The 20,727-nt window shown below is 48.8% G+C and overlaps 5 protein-coding genes across 5 annotated transcripts; 2 read left to right on the top strand and 3 right to left on the bottom strand.

Annotated features, from left to right (window-relative positions):
* Positions 1–4,883: 4,883 nt before the first annotated feature.
* On the bottom strand, positions 4,884–6,927 carry ALT_9653 (EthD domain-containing protein; the record flags this gene model as incomplete). Its single annotated transcript, XM_089600659.1, has 3 exons — positions 4,884–5,195; positions 5,256–5,366; positions 6,688–6,927. The coding sequence occupies 3 exons, from the start codon at positions 6,925–6,927 to the stop codon at positions 4,884–4,886; spliced, it is 663 nt and encodes a 220-aa protein (XP_089455156.1).
* Positions 6,928–7,745: 818 nt separating this feature from the next.
* fpaI (putative methionine aminopeptidase, type I) lies at positions 7,746–9,166 on the top strand (the record flags this gene model as incomplete). The annotated part of the gene is made up of 5 exons (XM_033564212.2): positions 7,746–7,886; positions 7,944–7,980; positions 8,042–8,355; positions 8,415–8,961; positions 9,015–9,166. The coding sequence occupies 5 exons, from the start codon at positions 7,746–7,748 to the stop codon at positions 9,164–9,166; spliced, it is 1,191 nt and encodes a 396-aa protein (XP_033420103.1).
* A 122-nt stretch (positions 9,167–9,288) lies between these two features.
* fmaE (monooxygenase fmaE) lies at positions 9,289–10,180 on the bottom strand (the record flags this gene model as incomplete). The annotated part of the gene is made up of 2 exons (XM_033564211.2): positions 9,289–10,041; positions 10,106–10,180. The coding sequence occupies 2 exons, from the start codon at positions 10,178–10,180 to the stop codon at positions 9,289–9,291; spliced, it is 828 nt and encodes a 275-aa protein (XP_033420102.2).
* An 844-nt stretch (positions 10,181–11,024) lies between these two features.
* Positions 11,025–18,309, top strand: ALT_9650 (trichodiene oxygenase; the record flags this gene model as incomplete). The annotated part of the gene is made up of 5 exons (XM_089600658.1): positions 11,025–12,107; positions 16,813–17,676; positions 17,740–17,850; positions 17,906–18,072; positions 18,135–18,309. The coding sequence occupies 5 exons, from the start codon at positions 11,025–11,027 to the stop codon at positions 18,307–18,309; spliced, it is 2,400 nt and encodes a 799-aa protein (XP_089455155.1).
* Positions 18,310–18,824: 515 nt separating this feature from the next.
* psoF (bifunctional monooxygenase/methyltransferase psoF) lies at positions 18,825–20,471 on the bottom strand (the record flags this gene model as incomplete). The annotated part of the gene is made up of 1 exon (XM_033564208.2): positions 18,825–20,471. The coding sequence occupies one exon, from the start codon at positions 20,469–20,471 to the stop codon at positions 18,825–18,827; it is 1,647 nt and encodes a 548-aa protein (XP_033420099.2).
* Between the last annotated feature and the right edge of the window lie 256 nt (positions 20,472–20,727).

Here is a 20,727-nt window from a genome sequence, read left to right as displayed (position 1 = left end):
AATGACATCGGTTGTTTTGTTTCGAGGGAGACTGTATGTAAATTGGATGTGCCCGTCCCCTTGCTCGACAAAGCAGCGTGGTAGTCTGCGTGGGACATGGATTCGACTTGAATGACTCCACCAATGGGCTTTGAGATTTGGCTACAAGCCCGCCTGACGTCGCTGATAGAAGTGACATCGCCTTGAAGCAAGTCAAGAGAACACCCCAGTGCTCTGATGTTTCGAGCGATGCTCTGGGATACCTTGTCTCCACAACCACTGCGGGACATGACGGCGATGCTCTTGGCCCCGTGGGAGGCCAAATGGATGACAAGACTGCCACAGATACCTTTCAAACCACCAACGAAGATATAACGGCGTACAAGGTTAAGAATACTCTGTGCCAGAGCCGTTGCCGGTCGGGTCTAGAAAGGTTAGAATCTGACTCACTTCGCTTCAATTCATGTTCGAAGTCTTACAGGAACAGCAAGCTTCGCGTCACGATGGTCTGAAATAACGATCTTTCCAATGTTGGGTACCTTCTCGAAAAGTCGAAGTGCCTTGGGTATGATTCATAACCCAAACGTGTGCTGGATAATAGAGGCGCCACATTGCCATTCGCGATAAACTGAGACAGCTCGGAGACAAGAATGTAAATATGAGCACCAACTCTCGATGAAGGGTAAGCCGATATTTCACGAACGATTTACTTACTATTCGATAGTTTCCTCTGGTAAGGCTGTTACACCCAAGCTCTGAAAAGAACAGTTGGGAGCGAATGATCCCGTGAACAGCCAATTGCCAGCATCGACGCCTTCGTTTGTTATCCTGATAAGTCGTCCGCCAGTGGCAAGTAACCGCGCGTTCTCATAGTCCAGATTGCCATTTGTAGGCTGACAGATAATAACGTCAAGGCCATGGCCCCCGGTAGCGTCGCGTAGAGCGCGAGGAAATACTGTAGGATCTGACATGGATGTATGATTTTCCCGTAGTCCAAGCTCCTGAGCCGGAAAATGGCGCTGCTCCAGGTTGCCCACAGTCGCGAAGGTATTATAACCCCAACGCTGGCAGAGGCGAATGCACGCGATCCCAAATCTGTAAAGCCTGAAGGGACCAAGGCGCGATCATCTCCCTGTACATGTGCGAGACGACGAAGAGCGTATAAAACGGTAAGAAAGTCGATTGATAGAGTTGCAGCCTCCTCAAACGACATAACACCAGGTAAAGGAAAGGCAGCTCATATCGCTATGTTCCCTGCTAGGCGGGACATAAGCAGTATGCAACACTGAAAATAAAATTTCCCTAAACCGAGGGTCGGTCCGCCCGAAAGGTCGGGAGGTGATGGAAAATCAGCCGAAATTCAGAAAGTAAACAGATTCGCTACTTGAAGCCACTACAGGTTGAGGACGGAATTCATACGATGACCAGAACGGAGGAAAACATCGGGTACTTCTTGTATTCGTCTCAATCTATGAACTTGATATCCATTTCCTGAACCCTTGTATGCCCCTACAAAATGAAGAGCCACTCTCCAACACAGCTAGTAGTCGTCGCTACGACTGATGACCTCTTTGACGGTTGGTCGAAGCAGAATGGTCTTATATCCACCATTAGTATATTCTTCTCGTGGAAGTCAATCTGACTTACGTGTTCAAACTGGGCCGTGTATGTCCCTTGCTTCTTATTCAGAGGGGGGTAGTCGTCCACAATTCCGGATTTTACCAGGTAATTCAGCTATTTCGTGTTAGCTAAGAGCTGCAATCACCTGTCTGTAATGGAAGTCATACACCGAGGAGATACTTCTCTTGCCCAATCCTGTCCAAATATCGCCGGCAGAAAGGGATCGTGCTGAAATTCTTCTTGATCGCTGTCAAAAGTGACCTGGCCGAAGACAGAGTCAAGTCTTTTCTGTTCGCATCACCGCGCAGGGCGTAATGGGAGACCTCGCCTCCTTCAACGTATCGCCACTACCGGTACTGCCGAACGTTTCGATCGCAAAGACGTCCCCTTCTTCCATCTTTGTCATGTCGTTCGACTTGATAATGGGGACACTCTTGGTACCATGGATGGAGTACGGCAGGATTGTGTGGCCACACAGGTTGCGAATCGCTTTGATCGGGTGAGTCTTGCCGTTGATTTCACATTCGTAGCTTTCCATCGCCTCCTGAATGTAGCCGCCTAATTCTCCTACCCGAACATCGATGCCCGCCTCTCGCACCCCAGTGTTCGTTGCGTCCTTGACAGCAGCGAGTAGGTTATCATACATAGGATCGAACGCCATTGTGAAGGCACTGTCGACAATCCGACCGCCTACATGAATGCCAATATCGACCTTGAGTACATGGTTCTGCGCAAGTACGGTCTTACATCCGGCATTGGGGCTATAATGGGCAACAATATTATCAATGTTCAGGCCAGTGGGAAATCCCATACCGGCTATCAAAGAGTCCCCTTCCCTTAAGCCATCATGACCCACCAGACGTCGCGCACTATCCTCGATGCCATTAACAATCTCCAGCAGCGTTTGACCCGGCTTGATGTTTCTCTGCGCCCACTGACGAACTTGACGATGTGCTTCGGCTGCTTGACGGTAATCAGAGAGGAAGTCGCTATTCAGGTTGTCGAGGTGACGTTTTTCTTCGCTGGTGGTTCGATATCGATTCTAATCCTTGTATTCGACCTCTTCGCCCTTGGGGTAGGTATTGTTCGGGAATAGCTGGGATAGGGGAATCGATGGCGAATCGGTCTGGACCTTCGGTTGCTTCTTCTTGGGCTTCCTCTTTTTATTCTTCTTTTCTTGGCAGCGCCATTGCCACCAGCTACTGCTGGGGTATTTTCAGCGACATCGTCGCCCGAGTCGTCGTCTTCCTTCGAAGTTCCGTTTGCTGCGGCGGAGGTGGAACCAGGGATGTCGCCTCCATTTGGACCAGCATCTGTGAGCCAAAAGCAGGTATTAGCTTGTATTGCTGGATATATATCAAGTCCCAGATACTTAAACTCTTACCGCTGATGTTTAGCTTCTCAAGAAGCTCTGGCGGGTCGACAGTCATGTCTAGCAAAGGAGGAAACAAGGAGAGAAGGGACGGTCGCGATCTGTGGGCGACCAAATGGTATGTAAATTGACCAAGCACAAGAATACCGAAGAAAAGTGAAGTGCGTTCTCTGAGTACATAGTCCAGTATGTACGGAGTTCTCCGTAGAGTGGACAACATGAGTAGTGGGCTGTACCGGCGATAGCAAAGAAGCAGTGACAGGAGAAAACTACTGTAGTATCCGTGTGGATACCGAGGATATATTCAAGGCCCTCTCCTCTGGCTCTGGTTAATTGTTTGACAGGGAAAATATTGATCAAGTAGAAACTTTAATTTACTATGGGACCATCACAAATATGTAATACTTTGTTGGTCCTGAGGAATGCAGGTGAGATATATTGCATTCCCATATCTTTGGCAAAATAGCAAAATACTGATCTAGTCTATGAATCTTTGTCTCTTTGATGTATTCATCCTAGAATATTTCATAGAACAACTGAATGTGTGCTATTTCTATTGCACTACATATTATTCTGTAGAGGGGTAGAGTGCAACTCTTTTTCAACTCGAAGGGGCCAATACTGCAGAACATGCCTTGATAAGATAATGCCAGTGGCTATGCCTCGTGTACAAAACAGTATTTGACTGTTGGGGATGCGGCGTAGCTCTTGATAGGAAATCCGTTCTAGTACCAGTGGCCCAGTTGAAAGATGAGTTGAATATGTTATTCTTCATGCCTAGAAAGGCCCTATGTCAATATTTACGTGCAAAAAGGGATTGTGATTTAAGTATAGTAGAATCAAATGTGGCCTTCAGGATCGTATCTGGGGCCTGCTTCCTTGTTATTTGGCAGCTTCTTGTTGGCTTCGAGGCAGCAATATTATATACCTTATTGCGCTAACCTTATAATTGTCTACCAATGATGACAGGCTCTACTGTTGGATATAGTCACCCCCGCTGGTCAATCAGCCCAGCTGCCTGCATAGTGAGCCGCCCCAAATACTACCTAGCATAGGGATGTGATTGCAGGTTATCACCTAATCATGCATTTCCTCTGCACCTTGTCAGACAAACGCAGCGTTAATGCAGTGAGACCAACTCTGGTCATCGCAACCTAAGCGACTAGCCAAGAAGAGGAACCGCCTTGCTCTAGGCTAATATCCCTCGCCTTTGTGGAAGCATTCCTCCGTGTGATGACTAGCGCGAGTAAGCCAGCCAGTTCGACCCGGTCATGATTAGAGTGAAGCTGCCGATTCCACAGACCAACGGAGCCAGTGGATCAGCGGAAGCTAATTGGTCCTGAAGGAAGATAAGGTTGGCATCAAACCGTAACTCACTAGAAGATTATACACACAATCAGCATCAGCCGCAACCCAGAATCTGCCTGTACTCGATTCTTCACTAACTGCCAGACTGAAGCGCGGGCAATCTCCAATGGCAACGAAGGCTTCACGACCGTACTTTTGACTAGTTTCTGTAGAACCATCCTCAGAATTGCCGCCAAAAGTAAGCGACAGAGCTGTATGGCGACAAAGAGAGAGTGGTGGATGGTCGTCTAACTTAGTGGGCAATCCAAACGATGTGCCGTGGTGGGGGCTGAAACACATACATGCTTCGACTGCCAGAAATTATACAAATCTCGCGGTCAGACACGAGGGTCCCTCGATTGCTCGGTGGATAGTGTTTGTGCTTCTTTATTTCCGTTTTCAGTTCAACGTCTTGTGCACTACTTCAAGAGCCGCGGTCGTGTTTGTGGCCTTGGCTGGTCCACGTAAATCATATATATATGAACCGAGTGTGTTACACGAAGACTTGACATGGCAATTCGGCCAGTTCAATCTGTCAAGCTCTATATGTACTAGCAACTTTCGTTTATGGTGCCTGACTCATTTCCTTAAACGGCAGGAAAGTAGGCTTCCCAGCCTCATCGAGGTTGTCGACTTTGACCGTTTCTGACTGACGTCTCAACCCAACCGAGGCTGATTTCAGCCCCCTCGCCGCTGACAAAAGGCGTCTCTCCGCCTGTAGTGCCTGGAGATCCGCCTGGACGGTCTCCTTGTAGAGCGCCTCCATGTCCCGAAAAAGGAACTCGACTGGAGCGTCAAAGTCTCGAACCCGCCATGGGTTTCCGCGCGCATTGTCCAGTTTCGGTGTGAAGTCACGGAACGGTCTGGGGTGGAAGAACTAGGACTACTGTTACTTTGAGATTCACGAAAGTAACCTCCAGCCAGATTGGCTACTCACAATGGAAAATCCCTCCATCCCGTCCTTAGCATGTAGCTTGGCTGCTCGGGCGGCGTGCTGTTCAGTCGCCCAATGATAGAACTCTTCTTCGCTGACATTGGGCTGGCGATACTGCGCCGCCGTCATGCACTAGAGGCGCTTCTTCTGGATCGGCCATTGAGATGTAACTTAATACTGTTTTGGACACATAGATGGCAAAGGCGAGAAAAAACTCTGTTGTTTATCTCGGTTACGCGAGAGGCCGCTAAGTACGATGCGGGTAAGGTTGCTATTCGGCTGTCGTCCTTTTAAATTCGAGCATTACATCGAGCTGTGGGTAATTTCGGTGCCTCTTGCTTCGTTGTAACTAGCGGTTGATGTGTGCACCGATCTTCCTCGGCAGCATTATCGGCGAATGCTCATGTTAACCAAGAATTGGCGATGGACCAAAGCACGGAAACTGGGGGCACCGGTACCACTTAATCGGGGCATGCCTACGATTGAAGGCTAATGGCAATATCTGTAAAGTAAGATCGAGCTGAAAAGATTTGATGTACAGAGATAGCCTCAACATAGCCTCGAACACTACTGATGTATCTAACTAAAAGCATCAATGCCCATTGGTAGCAGAATCGGCCTGAGCTGTCGACAGTAACAGACAACTATGTCTCTCTGGCCCAGGAAGACCGTACGCAGCTAGATCAACGCCATAGAGCCAGTCTGCTTGAGCACCTCTCTCCGCTGCAGAGGAGACTATAAGTGACTCTCTGTTCTCCCCGCTTACCGCCAGCCCACCACCCAGAAAGCGGACCAAATGCGAGGTTGTAGAAGCGAGCTAATCTAGTGAGCTTTACAAGACCAAAGACGCCGCTAGCTTGTGTAGCTTGTGTACAATGTCGTTGTCGAGGAGAATCCTCTCCTAAGTGACGTTCCATGTCCCTTCTGGCGTGAAGGGCCATTGCATGATGAGATTGCTCCGATAGTCTCGGCGTAAATGATTGTAGCGCTAGCCATTATTCGCTATTATTAAAGTCGAATGATCAAGCCTCTGGCTCACATTCGTACGATCGCTATTAGGGATTGTGAGTAGCAACCTGCCATGGTCCTATGATGACCTCTTTATTTCGGCTCAAACAAACAATGATGTCTCCCAGCTGGGAACAGCCTTTCTCCGTATCTCCCCGCTGGTCATATCGTCCGCATCCTTGAGGTTTAGCTGGTCGCAGGTCATCTCGCTTGTGGCTTTCTTCCACCCTTCCCTACGCAAAGATGCAGCTCACCCGAGTGGCAAACTCCTCCCCCGATACCTGCCCGCTTTCATGAGTCCAGGGATCTGGGGTATAGGCTTAACCTACCCTCCTGCCACCGTCCTTTGTGTTATCAATGGGTTGAGCCGTTAGAGTCGGGAGGCTCGCATCCTATACTTTGCCGACGCGCTGTTAGTACCGCTCACTTTTGCTGGGGGCCGACCATGTTCACTATCCTCGGCCGCATTGGCGATGTCAAGACCGCCAGAGTCCGAAATGAGGACGCGCTCCAGGAATGGCTGGTCAAACATTGCGCACGAACGCAGTTGGTGAATGTTCCGGCCTTTCCTTGTATCGTGGCCGCCAGCTTGGTCACTGCCACGGAGGGGCTTTCGTGAAACCCTCGGTGCTGAGTCGGGTTGAGCCGCTCGATGGGTTGCCTCCATCTTGAATCGGGTTGATACATGTATGTACTCTGTATTGTCTCTGTATTGTGCTTGAATCATACCATACAATATCAGCAAAGGCCAGTGGCTGTTTCTACTTTCAACTAGCCTGTACTAGTGCATAGGTTCAATACACGCCTCACTAATCCATATGTGATAGGTATGACCCTGTAATTAAAGTTGGGTCATTCTTGGGATACTGAAAGGTATAAGTGATAACAAGGCAACTCCTTTGTAAGGAGTTAGTAAGGCTAGTTATAAAAGTTCAAAATAACTACAGAACGTGGAATAAATCTTTGAAAATTACACTGAAATTGTGGTATTTCATATTTGTTTCTATGTGGGAATGTGCCCCACTATTCCTTACCCGTAACTTAGTACCTTGACGGTGGCGTGACCTGTATCCACCTAATACCTTAGGTACTGTGGGGTATCCTACAATCTCTCTTCCCCTCTGCACTTGAGGCGCATTTATGGCAATACCTAGGTACACTAGTTGTACCCCTGACCGCTTTCCTTGCCCTGTTTCGAACTGTTCAAATGAGATCTGCTTATATAAGATGCAATGTAAATAAACCAAACTGTGGGCCAGGTGGTAGATATCACGTGAAATGGATCAGGCTTGTTGAAAAGTAACTTTCTGCTAATGAGCAGTAAGTAACCTGTCAACTTACATTGGACTACCATCTCTCACTCGCAACAAACTCTCCTCCTTCACTGTCGTCGCTCATCATTGTGGGAATTTCAATTTGATAATAAGAGGTCTTCCCATTCTCTTCTTCGACTCTTCAGAGCATACGATCTTGATTACCGCGGCGATGACCGACTCCGATCCCCCAAAAAAGTGCTGTGGGACTGATTGCGACAATGACGCGGGGACCTTACAATGTCCGACCTGTCTGAAGCTGGGTGTCAAAGGCAGTTACTTCTGCTCTCAAGAGTGCTTCAAAAAGAATTGGGTGGGTGACATCCATGCGGACATCCTATCGCTGAGCAACTAATATTATTGTATCCAGACCACACACAAGGCGTTGATGCACAAAACACAAAATGGTAACCGCCTTTCCCGGGCGGCGCACGACCCAAAGACTGGTTCGCTAATCGCGCGCTACAGCTACCGGACTGTACAACCCCTTTCCGACATACCCATTCACAGGCTCGGTCAGGCCCGTATATCCACTTTCCCCGCGACGATCGGTTCCCAAATCAATCAAGCGTCCCGACTGGGCCGAGACTGGCATTCCAAAGCGTGAGATGCGCTTGAGCAGGTCAAAATGGGATCTCTTGGATGAAAAGGGCCAGCAGGCCATGCGCAAGGTGTGCCGGTTGGCGCGAGAAGTCCTCGACATCACTGCCGCCGCGGTGAAGCCCGGCGTGACCACCGATTACCTGGATGAAATCTGCCACAATGCTTGTATCGAGCGAGATGTAAGTGACGTTCACTCCTGTGTGATGCATGTCAAGTGGTTTGCTAAAAGCGAACGCAGTCATATCCATCTCCACTCAACTACAACCACTTTCCCAAGTCAATATGTACTTCTCCCAATGAGGTTGTATGCCACGGCATTCCTGATCAGCGAGTTCTTCTTGATGGCGACATTCTCAACCTCGATGTTTCTCTGTACCACGGCGGATATCATGCCGACTTGAACGAAACCTACTACGTTGGCGACAAGGCCAAAGCGGATCCGGACTCGGTCAGACTCGTCGAAACGACGCGGGAGGCCTTGGACATGGCCATTGAGATCGTCAAACCGGGTGTGCCGATTCGGGAGTTTGGCAAGATCATCGAAAAGCACGCAACCTCGAGGGGTCTGGTCGTCATCAAGACTTGGGGCGGCCACGGTATCAACTCGGAATTCCACCCTCCTCCTTGGATTCCCCACTACGCGAAGAACAAGGCAGTAGGCACCTGTAAACCCGGGATGACATTCACAATTGAACCGATCCTGGCGTTGGGCGGCAACCGAGAAAAGTATTGGCCAGATGACTGGACAAATGTTACGGTGGACGGCAAGCGGACAGCACAATTCGGTGCGTACAGACTTTTCAGTTGCAGGCTCTATAAACTAACGTGGACGTGATAGAACATACTCTACTTGTGACGGAAACAGGCGTCGAGGTTTTGACGGCGAGACTGGAGAACTCTCCAGGCGGGCCAATCCCCATACCGGAGGTTGCCAACGGAAAGGCCAACGGACATGCAGATGGAGATGCAAATGGGGAAGTAAAAAACTAAGGATATGGTAGGAAAGAGCGGGCAAAGGGGTTACTGGATAAGGGCCATTCGCCTGTCAGTCTCGTAACTCGTGTATCTGAAGCGGCGCAACCTCTGCTATTGAAGCGGGCTTCCCTCGAGCTTTAACTATCTTTACCCAATCTTGCTTTAAAAGACTTCAAACCAGGTGTATCCGCACCGACCAGTGTCCCCATCCACTCCTCTGTGCCTTCTTTGGCACTACTGACCTCCACCTCGCCTCTTCCAAGCAGAATCGGATGGCAATTTACATACATGCTCTCATATCCGCCATCTTTCGTGATAAACGTCTCGTGGAAGATCCCCACATGGCCCGGGCGATGCTGGTTATAGTACGCCCACGTCTCCTTATGTAGCGGTTCGTGGGCAAACTTATGAATACTTTCCACATCTTTGAAGAAATACTTTATCAGTGTGGTGTTATTGGAGGTGCGCTCGCTGCCTCGCCAGTTCTGAACCGCCAGCAGGCCAAGCTCGTCCTTACGGCGGAGTATATCCTGTTGCATGGCCATGAATTTGTTCGAGATTTCGAGCATGTGGGGTGCAAAGATCCCCAGCGGGTGATTGTATTGTATTCCTAGGTGGAACACTACCACGGAGCCCTTCCCTGGCTCCGGGCCGTATTTCCCATCTTTGCCTGGGATTTGCGCGGTGGCTCTTCCGGGAACGACATCGGCCATGAAAGGATTCGTTTTCGGCTGAAAGCAATTTCGGATCGTGGTTAGAATGGATATGATGAGGACAGTGGCACATGGGATGGCGGCGTAGCGGAGGGGGAGGATGGCGCAGAGGATGATCTGCAGGAGAGCACCGATGCAAAGGAGCGTGCCGAGGCTGAATTGATTTGGGACGACGAACTGTTGATGAGGACATTAGCGGTTGCTTTATTAGATCCTAATTCTGGAGGGTTGAGGAGCTTACGGAGATGGCGGAAGCCGTCAGATGTCGACGTGGTTGTGCTGTGGGTGCGAGGAGGGGCTTCATAGACTGATCCATTGTCAAGTTTGTGTGAGCTGGAGAGAAACTAAAATTCACAAGATGGTGATAGAAGATAAGTATCCTGAAAGCTGATGCATTATTGCCTGGAGGATATTGTAGTCAGATGAGAGTGATGACCAATGCTACTTAGTGTGATATTCTAACTGTATAGGTAGTTAGTTTATACTGATTACTCAAGCAATAAGTCCTAGTACTATTGCTTTGAGGTTTTTAAAAGCCTCATGACACCCACGCGAATTAACTCACCTCTCCAAAAGTCGTCTACATGATAGAGGTGTTACTAGTATTCTAGCATAGGCTGATATCGCATCACTATGCAAAACTGACAAGTCTCCAGCTTGGAACCTCTTCTATCAACTTGGTACTCTGAAAGGTACTCTTCAACTATACCTCTAAATTAGGCCGAGCATAGCACACACTACCTTCTGCTTTATATATTACATAGCTCTATTATAGATAGTACGATGATTACCCTATAAAGAAGTCATCTACAGACAACGTGACAATAATAGCGTCACAGTAATTTCGGTAGAATACAGACTGAAATAGGGCCCTCTTTTACTTACTTAGAGTTTACTTTGGCTGTTTTTGAAGAATGTTTCTGTTACTTTGCAGGGTGGGACACAGCTACACAAGGCTGAGTGAGGTACTCCGTACAGCGTCTTCCAATGCTTTGTGCACAGCCTCATCCATACTACCCCCACCTGTGTGGAAGATTCAATATTTGTTACAACCTTGTCAGGTGTACAGTACCTTACATGACCTACTGGAGATCCCCATCTTTCTGGATGAGTTTTGGAAGATCCATTCTCCCATGTTATTCCATCGACTGACCGTCACCATGTCTGAAAACACTGATCAACAGTCACAATTACTTCCAGACAAAGAAAAACAGCCAACGAAAGACAAATGGACATTACTTTTTCGTAACACCTGGTCCTTCGAAGTTCTTTCCATTCTCTTCACTGCCGCTTGTTTTATTACTCTGTGTTGCCTCCTCCTCGTATATAATTTGAAACAGTCTCCGGACCTTCCTCAGGGCCTGACACTGAACAGTATTGTGTCCATTCTGGTCACTGCAGCTCAATCATCGCTACTCTTCTCGGTCGGTAATGCCATCGGCCAGCTGAAATGGATCTGGTCCCGACAAGGAAAGCGTCAGCTATATGACATGCAGGCTGTAGATGATGCGAGCCGTGGGCCTCTTGGGTCGCTGACCATCTTACTTCAACGGCAGCATCCTGGTAGTCTTCTCCTCTCTCTTGGTGCGACGGTTATGATTATTCCTGTCGCGTTCGATCCGTTCGTGCAACAGATCGTCAGTTATCCCGTCCGACAGGTAATCAGCCCATCCGATGTTGCTACAATGAAGCAAACTCGATTTCCACTGAGTGCTGAAAATACGGGGGATGACGTGGATGATGCCTTCGACCATGCCATGAATGCCGGTCTATGGCCGAAATTTTTATCTTGGATCCGACCTGTCCGTCAGGAAATTGTACCTGGCCTGTCTTTCTGTCGGCCGGATGGTGCAACAAGTGCGATGATGACGTCCACTGCTTGCCTGTTGGATGTACAGATCCAGTTGACCTGCACGCCAGTTCGACTGGGACTTGATCAAGCCCATGCAGTATCGATCTTGCCCACGGAACTGCGACGATCACTGATATTTGACGATCCGTACGCCGCGATGCTGCAGCGTCTCCAACACCCCTGTAATCCAGGCAACACGCCAGTCGTGGCGCCCATCACCCTGCAGTGCAGCTTTACAGATTGCAAGTGGCATCGAAGCGACAAATCCCCCAAACATCAGGTTCGTCTCGTTCAGGCAGAACTCAGCGGACTGGCAAACTTTGGTGACGACCGATGTGACGTCTCGGGGAACGACCATGATCCCACTATACGAGCCTTGCCTGAGATCCTTGTATGCGGCATTCCAACCACTCCGCAAGAGAGCACTGGTCGCCCAAAGCACCATCAAGTTGGCTGCCCTTTTCAGGTCGGGAAACTGGAATGCGACGGGGAATACCGGCCCCTTCATCGGATTTCCTGCACAGCCACTGTCTTTTGACAATATAGACCAGTACATTGGATCACTCACAGTATCTTTTATTTCTTTGTAAATCACTTGGAGCGTATTATCTAAGAATTCGAACTCTTTCAGCAAACTCAACATTAGCGGCACTTTCTCTGCGTATGGAAGGCGCGTGTAGATATTTAACTGATGAAAGAGCCGCGGGGCGTAAGCCATACACTCGACAATTCGGTCGTAGGGTCTCTTGGCTGCATTTTGCCATGGCTTATCCATCCAGCTAGGCTCGGCCAAAAAACTAGGTTTTAACCGCCCAAGGTCGTACAGTATCTACTATCTCGTCAAGAAGAGGTGTCTCACAATGTGAGAGGCAACATACCAAGTGGACACGAATGGCAAGAAACAGCTGATGTCCCAATCCCGATGCATGTGCACCCACGCCGCGCAGTTGGATCAGCGACAAAAGACCACGGCAATGCTGGTAATACCCAACAATATGCCTAGCTGGGCACTCTGTGATCTCGTACATCGCCAGAACTAGACATGCAGCAAGCGTCTCATCGTGCCTAACCAGCGAGGGTCTCTGAAGAGCTACCTGTAGCGCTCGGAGCCCACGAGTATAGAGCTTCAAACTTTCGTGTACTAAGGCCTTGTTGCCCGTAGAGCGACCTACCAGCGCCGTGCAAAGCGCAAGAGTAGATGCTTTCAGGGCCCCGGTGTCAATCGGCATTTGTGGGAGCTGACTGAGCCATGGTCTGCCCCCAAATGGCCCTTTTGTGTCTGGAACACAGTGGCAGCAAAAATAGTTTAGTAGCTGCTGGTGATGACTAGTCTGAATCAAAGCTAAATTCTGCTGCGGAGTTGGCTGGATTGCCTTGGCTGCAGGGTCGACCTCAACGAACACGTAGTCACGCTTATAGCCGGGGCATATCCGGTTGGACCGACTGCATTGCAGACATTCAGGCATCTGCTGGCCGCACTTGAGGGGATCAACGTCCATCAGCAGAGGGGTGAAACGGACCCATTACCTTTATCTTTCTTCTTCGGCAGGCATGGCAGCCTTTGGATTTCCCTGGTACACCAACCATTGCCTTGGAGTGACCATCATGGGGAGTGGAAGTGGTGAACCCAGCAAATGGGTGACGTGTTTGGTAAGTGTGCTGAGAAGAGCCTCAAAAGGGTTCCCGACAGAAGGTTGTCAGAACAAATGGTCCGCTAGTATCGTCTCGCCGGCTACTAGCCACATTGAGCTAGTTCTACTCGCCTCACGGCCTCGTCCTGCTCATGTACCCCCTTGACTTGGGGGGAGACGCGCGTCGTCGGTCAGCAGCCCAGAAACAAGTGATTAGCCAAGTTTAAGGGATATATTAACTATCGCCGGCGCTGTTCAGTAGATAATGCAGCGCGAATTGGCTAATCAAGTGAGATATCGAACATAGCATTGAGTCTAATCAAGTGTCATCAAACTGCTGGGGAAAAATAGATTGATTCATCGCAGTCATGCATGCAGCATCTATGGGTCGAGCTAGGCGAAATCAACATCAACAAAGCAAGCCTTGCGGAAGCAGATGTAGCTACACAGTCCACTTGAACCCTTTAGGAAGCTGTGGCCGTCGCCTGGACCCCACGATATAGTACAGGGTGGGCTTCGTTCTTATTGGTCGTTACTGCATCTGGTTGGGTCTCAAGCGATTTGCAGTCTATGCGGTTTGCCTAAATCAGTATGTTCTATCTGTATGGTCGCAGGAGATGTTTTAATGCTCACAAAGTGTGGTGCCTCCCCATTGCTCGGGACTTAGACTGGCTGTGGGGTGGATATGGGTTGATCCACAGCATGTCTGATCCAACCCAAGTTGATTATGTGTAAACCATTAGGTATCTCACCCACCCCTTGTATCCACGCGGGTTGAACTGTGGATAATGTGGATATCCATACTATCTAGTCAGGTGGCCTCTAGTATTCAGATTACCTCCTATTTTTCTTTTATTCTAGCCACACCACTAGGATATCTATATATTTAATAAGTAATATAACAATAAATTAGTATAAATATTATATATTACCTATTATATAAGCTAAAATAGGTTTATTTAGGGAAGTAGGGGTGCCCGGTATGCTTAGGCTGAACGGTGGTGCAGAGATATATATATCTGGCCTCCACTATCCTAACTACCATCCTCTAACATCTAAAAACTACTATAACTCTAGTTCTTGTTAGTAAATCTGATATTTTATTTTATATATAGATAGATATGACTATTCTCTATCTATCTATATATAAATATATTCTTATCTAGGCCTAGATCTAGTCAGATAAGCTTATCAGTTTAAGAGACCATAGATCACGTGCACCTAAGTTAAACCTTGGTTTAACCCATATCCATGTGGATATAGCAGGTTTAACCCATATCCACGTGGGTTGGATTAGGGCCAATCCCTCATCCAACCCAAAGCGTGGATTGGTGGGGTGGGTAACCCAGTCTAGTTGGGGACCCAAAATCACTCTTTGGAGCACACGAGGTTGTCTAAGACGGTCATTTCGCGGCTTCGCCTTTGCTGCTTTTTGACCCCACTGAAGATTCTATTATCTCTGCTTTGCAAGCGCATGTCGCTTGAGCGCTCCCCCAGCGACTGTAACCTTTTCTGAAGACTCTGCCTGGGAAGGTCGCCGGATACGAAGGACAATTGGGAGTTTCGCATTCATCAAGTCTTGAATATCCCGAAGAGATAGCCGAGAGACAGAATTGCATTTCTGGGCCAGCGGGTCGCTAACGTGCCAGAGCGGATAAACCTTTCCATGAGAGCCCCTTGTCTGGTAGAAATCATCTTTATCTGTCTTCCTGCTCTTATACCGAGATAGAAACTGATGATATAGCCAGCATGTTTTCCTGCATCCTAGATAAAGGAATGGATGTTCCTCGAGAAGGAAATAAGTTTCAAGATGCAAAAGGAGCTGGATCTCTGCATGGCAATGAGTCCTTATCTCTGGTTCTCTACCCAACGCCTTTCGAATTATCTCTTTTGTCAGCTGAGGCATTCCTTCTTCCTAGCGAGAAGTTGGATCTGTTCCTCAACCTCCTCCTTAAAAATCGCATACTTCCTGGTGCCGGTACACAAACGATGTTTAGCTTCGTGAATGACTTTTGAAGCTCGATGGCGGTCTCTTTAAATGTTTCGTATGCTGATCTGAGCTGCCCCAAGAGCAAATTGCCTTCCTCGCCTTTCTGCTTCGTGGAGATAGGGTGGTAGGATTATGTTTGTGCGGTGTATATATCTAGGCGCTGCTTATAGTAGCTCAACTCCTCCGTCCAGACGACGTCTTTGTCCATAGCCGGTCCCCTCCCCCAACTTACTGTCGTCACCGTCAGTGCCCTCGTTCTTTGCGATGTAGACCATAGATTGTTTTCATACCCTGACTTATAGATACTTTAGATAGAGTAGGCTTTGGCTAGATTATGCTCCCCATACTGCCATGTATGGAGGCGCCCCGCCGCTACCTCAATGCTACAATGTTACCACGAGACCCGCAGAGTGGATTAGAAATTGCTTACAACAACTATTCGCACTACAATTTAATATTAGCTTATGCGTGACCATCCCCGCCCTACACTAATTGAAGATTACTACACTAGCCTGGTGTGGGTATAAATATATATAGAAGAACTTAGAATCAACCTAGCCTGAATTATAATTAATAGACTCCTTGGTACTGTCATGGAGCGGCGTCTTATGTGGTGGATTAGCATTGCCAGGAGAAAGAGGTTACCGCAGAGGCTTGACTGGAAAGTGGAACCTTTTTTAGAAGCATATCTGATATTATTACCGCAGTGAGGTCCAATCCTGCAGATGCCGCAGCGGCCCTGGTGCTCTATCCTTCTCTGCTGTGACCGGATGAATCGAGATTGGATAAGTTCTTACATTTCTGTGCCTGCGCCTGAGCTGGGGAAACCATAATTTTATGCCGAGATATACCGATACCCCGCATTCCTCATAGTCAGTGATCTGCAATATTGACTCTCGGTGTACAGCAGGTCGTGGCAGCAACTACTCCGGCCCAGAGTTTGGGGTATTCCCCCATACTACTCAACCATGTCGGCACAGAAAATGGGATTTCTAGCTTTTCTGTGATTCGGCTATGTTGGAACTCTCGGTATTAAAGTTGTCACGCGTCTGGTCGACGATCTACTGAGGCAACCACCACTGATCATAGATGGTCCGTTCTTTGGCAAGCTGTTGTTGTCACGACATATAACTGAGAATCACGCATGCCGGGTTAGAGTTCGGTCAATGGTGACGAGACTATCAATTCACCTACAATCTGGTTGCGCTGTAATGGAATCATTCATACCATCCCAGCCTTTAGCTGTGTGGTGCATCCATAGCCTGGTATGCTATCTCACGTTGCGGACTATATACCGCCTCTATTTCCATCCATTGCGTAAAATTCCAGGCCCTCGTCTCGCAGCCGCGACTCACCTTGTCGAGTTTTATTACGATGTAGTGAAAGGCGGCAAATACATCTGGGAGGTAGAAAAGATGCATGAAATATACGGTTGGTATTCCTCCAAGCATCTGAAAGTTGATATTCTGACCTAGTTCGAAGGCCCTATTGTCCGCATTAATCCCCGTCAGGTCCACATCAACGACCCCGACTTCTACGAAGAAATATATGCTGGCAGCAAAGCCAAGCGCGACAAGGATACTTCTTACCCTCCGCGTTTATCTGCCTCCCTCTCGGTGATTTCCACTATCGCCCATGATCACCACCGCCTGAGACGGTCCGTGATAAACCAGTTCTTCTCGAAAAAGTCGGTCGTGGGTCTAGAGCCGATTATCCAAGACAAGATAGACAAGCTAGCAGAGAAATTCAAACAGTGGGCTAAGAAAGGAGACGTGCTGAGATTCGAGTATGCCCTCAGCGCACTGACAGCGGACGTGATCACCCATTACTGCTACGGCACGAGCTACCGATACCTCGACGACCAATTCCCAGAGAATGACCTCAGAGAGGCCTTTGGGAATCTCTTTGTCTTGAATCACCTCCTATACTTCTTCCCCATCCTCTGCACCCTCCTGAATAATATCCCCCCACGGCTAATGCAGCTCGTCAATCCTAAAGCCTCAGTCATGGCAGCTCTGCGATCGAGAATAACTCAGCAGTCCAGAGAGACTTTGCAAAAGAAAGGAAACGTGACGCGGGAAAACCGCGAAACGATATTCGACGCCCTATTGGATCCCAACCTGCCGCCCAGCGAGAAGACCCTGGCGCGCCTCAGCGAAGAAGGTCTGATTATCCTCGGCGCCGGGTCGGAAACTACTGCTAATACCATGTCTCTGGCTCTGTACCATCTGACAAATAACCCGGACGTTTTGGAAAAGCTGCGCGCGGAGCTGAAAATTGTTATGCCAACTCCTGATACCCCGGCCAAATGGTCTGATCTAGAGCAGTTACCTTACTTGGTATGTACGCCCTGTCCAGGGTACCCTTCTTCGCTTATCGATCACTTATACGAACTTGTACAGACCGCTGTGATCAATGAGAGCCTCCGCATGGCCATTGGGGGTTCCTGGAGGCTTCCGCGAATCTCGCCAAATGCGCCGGTCGTGTACGGCAACTACTTTATTCCAGCAGGAGTAGGTCATGTCTTCCGCGACCGCTGCCTGGTACTATCTAACATGCCCTACCTAGACGCCGATGATAACAGCCAGCTATTTCGTCCACATGAACCCCACAATCTTTCCGGATCCACACAGATTTGATCCTGGCCGCTGGATAGAGGCAAATGCGTCGGGCGAACGACTAACGCGATATATTGTTAGTTTCAGCAAGGGCACGCGAAACTGCGTGGGTATAAAGTAAGGGGAATCTTGTCCCCTCCGATCTAGGGCCTTTTGCACATATCTGATTCGGAATATAGTCTTGCGTATGCTGAGCTCTACTTGGTAATTGCTCGGATCGTTCGCCAGTTCGACCTTGAACTGTGTGAAACCACTCCTGAAGAAGTTCGGTTTGCGCGCGACTATGTCGTTCCTCATGCTGAGAACGGGCCATGGAGCGTCAAGGGCCGTATTGTGCGTGTCCTTGAGAAGTAGATCTTACCATTTTGCGGCTGGCGTGGTGGTAGTTTAGGAGAGTGTTGAAGATGGTCCTGTGCTCAACGGGCTATGTTGTGTATTAGTCTGACTGATACTTGCGACAGGCTGGCTGGAGCGTTGTTTTTTGGCTACATTTCGAAAGGTCCTGCACCGTTTTAAATGCGGCCTGGAATGAGAAGAGGTTCTGAGTGCTCATCCGGAATAGGGTTGCAATAGGTTACATGCTGTGATAAGATAGTTGTTACTGTGTTGGTTTCCATAGACTTGGAATTATACAATCAATCTCTATTGCCACATCGACGCTCTAAAGAAGGAGTCCTTTCTGGAAATACAGCCGCATATCGAGAGCAATACAGTTGAACTGGCCTTGATTGTACGCAGTGATCAGCCCTTAAGGGAATTGTTGCCACAGAAATCAGACTTCAATATAATTCATAGTGGACCTTGTTTTCAGCTAGAGGCTAGCAAGCTGAGTAGAATAACTTATTCTTAACTACTTGTACCGAAACCTTCTACTTCATCACGAAATGACGATAATTGTCAGCAGCAACATCTTCACATCGCTCACGGAACCTGACGAGTCCACCAAAATAGCGGACAACTCTCCTCTGTGCCTTGCCCTTCTTGTTGGAATTGTACCCGGTCATCCACGAATTGACATTGGCCGAAAGGAGCCCCTTGGTACAGTCGAAGACATGCTCCGTCCATTGCTCCACTCCCTTCTGGTCTGGAACGACGTAAGTCATGTTGGCTTCCGTAAGATATTCCACGAACCGAGCCACATAGCGCACCGCGTATTCAATCGCGTGCGGAATATTCCCAGTCCCCTGATGGGGTCCTAGGATATTAAACATATTGGGGAAGTTTGGCGACATGAACCCAAGATAGGTTAGCGGGCCATCTTTCCAGAGGTCTTTGAGGGCGACACCCCCCTCGCCGTAGTAGTCAATTTCCTCGTACGAGCCTGTCAAGGCGTCGAATCCGGTGGCGTAGATGAGAATGTCAAGCTCGATATGATCCACGGTGGTTTCAACGCCTGTTGCAGTAATCCGTTTGATCGGCGTGTCGTTCAGGTCAACGAGCTTGACGTTCGCCCTGTTGAACAGCTCGTAGTATCCAGTCTCAAGCGGAACCCGACGGGTACCGAAGCCGTGTGTCTTAGGGATCAACTTCTCGGCAATTACGGGATCATTCACGCGTGCGCGGATCTTGTTCGCCATCCAATTGCTGTATAAGTCGTTGGCCTCTTGATTGGTGAATATGTCTTTGAAGTTGGCGACCCATTTGATTAGTCCGCGCATGTTGTAGTGAGTTTCCCACAGTTCTTCGCGTTCCTTCTCAGGTATGTCAAGGGCGTTTCGGGGATCAGGCTCGTACATGAAGCCCATTGGAGTTGACTTGCACTTGCGGATTATCTCAGGGTAGTCGGCTCGGATAGCGTTCATTTCATCGGGGCTGATTGTGCTGTTTCGTAGAGGCGCTGTCCAGTTTGCGGTCCGCTGAAACACGGTGAGCTGACCAGCCGTTTTCGCAACTTCCTGAATAATTTGGATCCCAGTCGCCCCAGTCCCGATTATTCCCACCCTCTTGCCCTCGAATGATACAAGATGGTCTTGCGGCCATCGCGAGGTGTGATATGCTTCGCCTCTAAAGTCTGCGACGCCGGGGATGTTAGGCAGGGTGGGCGAGGTCAATGGGCCCAGGCAGTTTATCAAGAACCTAGAGCTCAGGTAGTTTCCGTTCTGGTCTGCCAACGTCCACGACCGATTTACCTCATCATAGCGCGCAGATTTAACCTCGGTGTTCAGTTGAATGTCAGGGCGAATATTGTGTTTGTCAATGACAAAATTAATGTATCTGAGCGTATCCTCCTGAGCAGAGAAATGCTCCTTCCAGTCCCATTCGTCCAAGACTTCCTGTGAGAAGGTGAACATGTACGTGTAGCTCTCTGAATCGAGCCGTGCCCCGGGATAGCGGTTCCAAAACCACACACCCCCCGGCCCAGAGCCTCGTTCGATAACCCGGGCTCGAAGTCCAAGCTTCTTCATGGATATCAGAGTGTATATCCCGGAGAGACCTGCGCCGATGATAAGAACATCGTAATCGAGGCCATACGCAGCTTCCGGTGAGGTATCACTCGAGCCATTGAGATCGCCCATATTGGTAGATGAACGAAGTAGTGCAAATAGGTATATTGAGCTCAGATCTTTCACGATTGAAATTGATGCGGTTCACCCTTGTTATTTAAGACTTATAACTTCCAAATCCGGTTTCTCCGATGTACTGGTTGTTCTAAGCTAGGACTGGACTTAAATTACACTCACCTTGGAAGCTCCTGGAATCAAAAAGCCGATCGGTCTACTTTGTAGCACCATTGTTCCGCAAACTACCGAGTCTGTGTCCCAGATACACTGA

This window comes from Aspergillus lentulus, assembly GCF_001445615.1.
Source record: "Aspergillus lentulus DNA, contig: Alt17, strain: IFM 54703, whole genome shotgun sequence".
Taxonomy (NCBI): Eukaryota; Fungi; Ascomycota; class Eurotiomycetes; order Eurotiales; family Aspergillaceae; genus Aspergillus; species Aspergillus lentulus.
The sequence above is the reverse complement of the archived record's forward strand: the minus strand, read 5'-3'. Positions and strand labels throughout refer to the sequence as shown.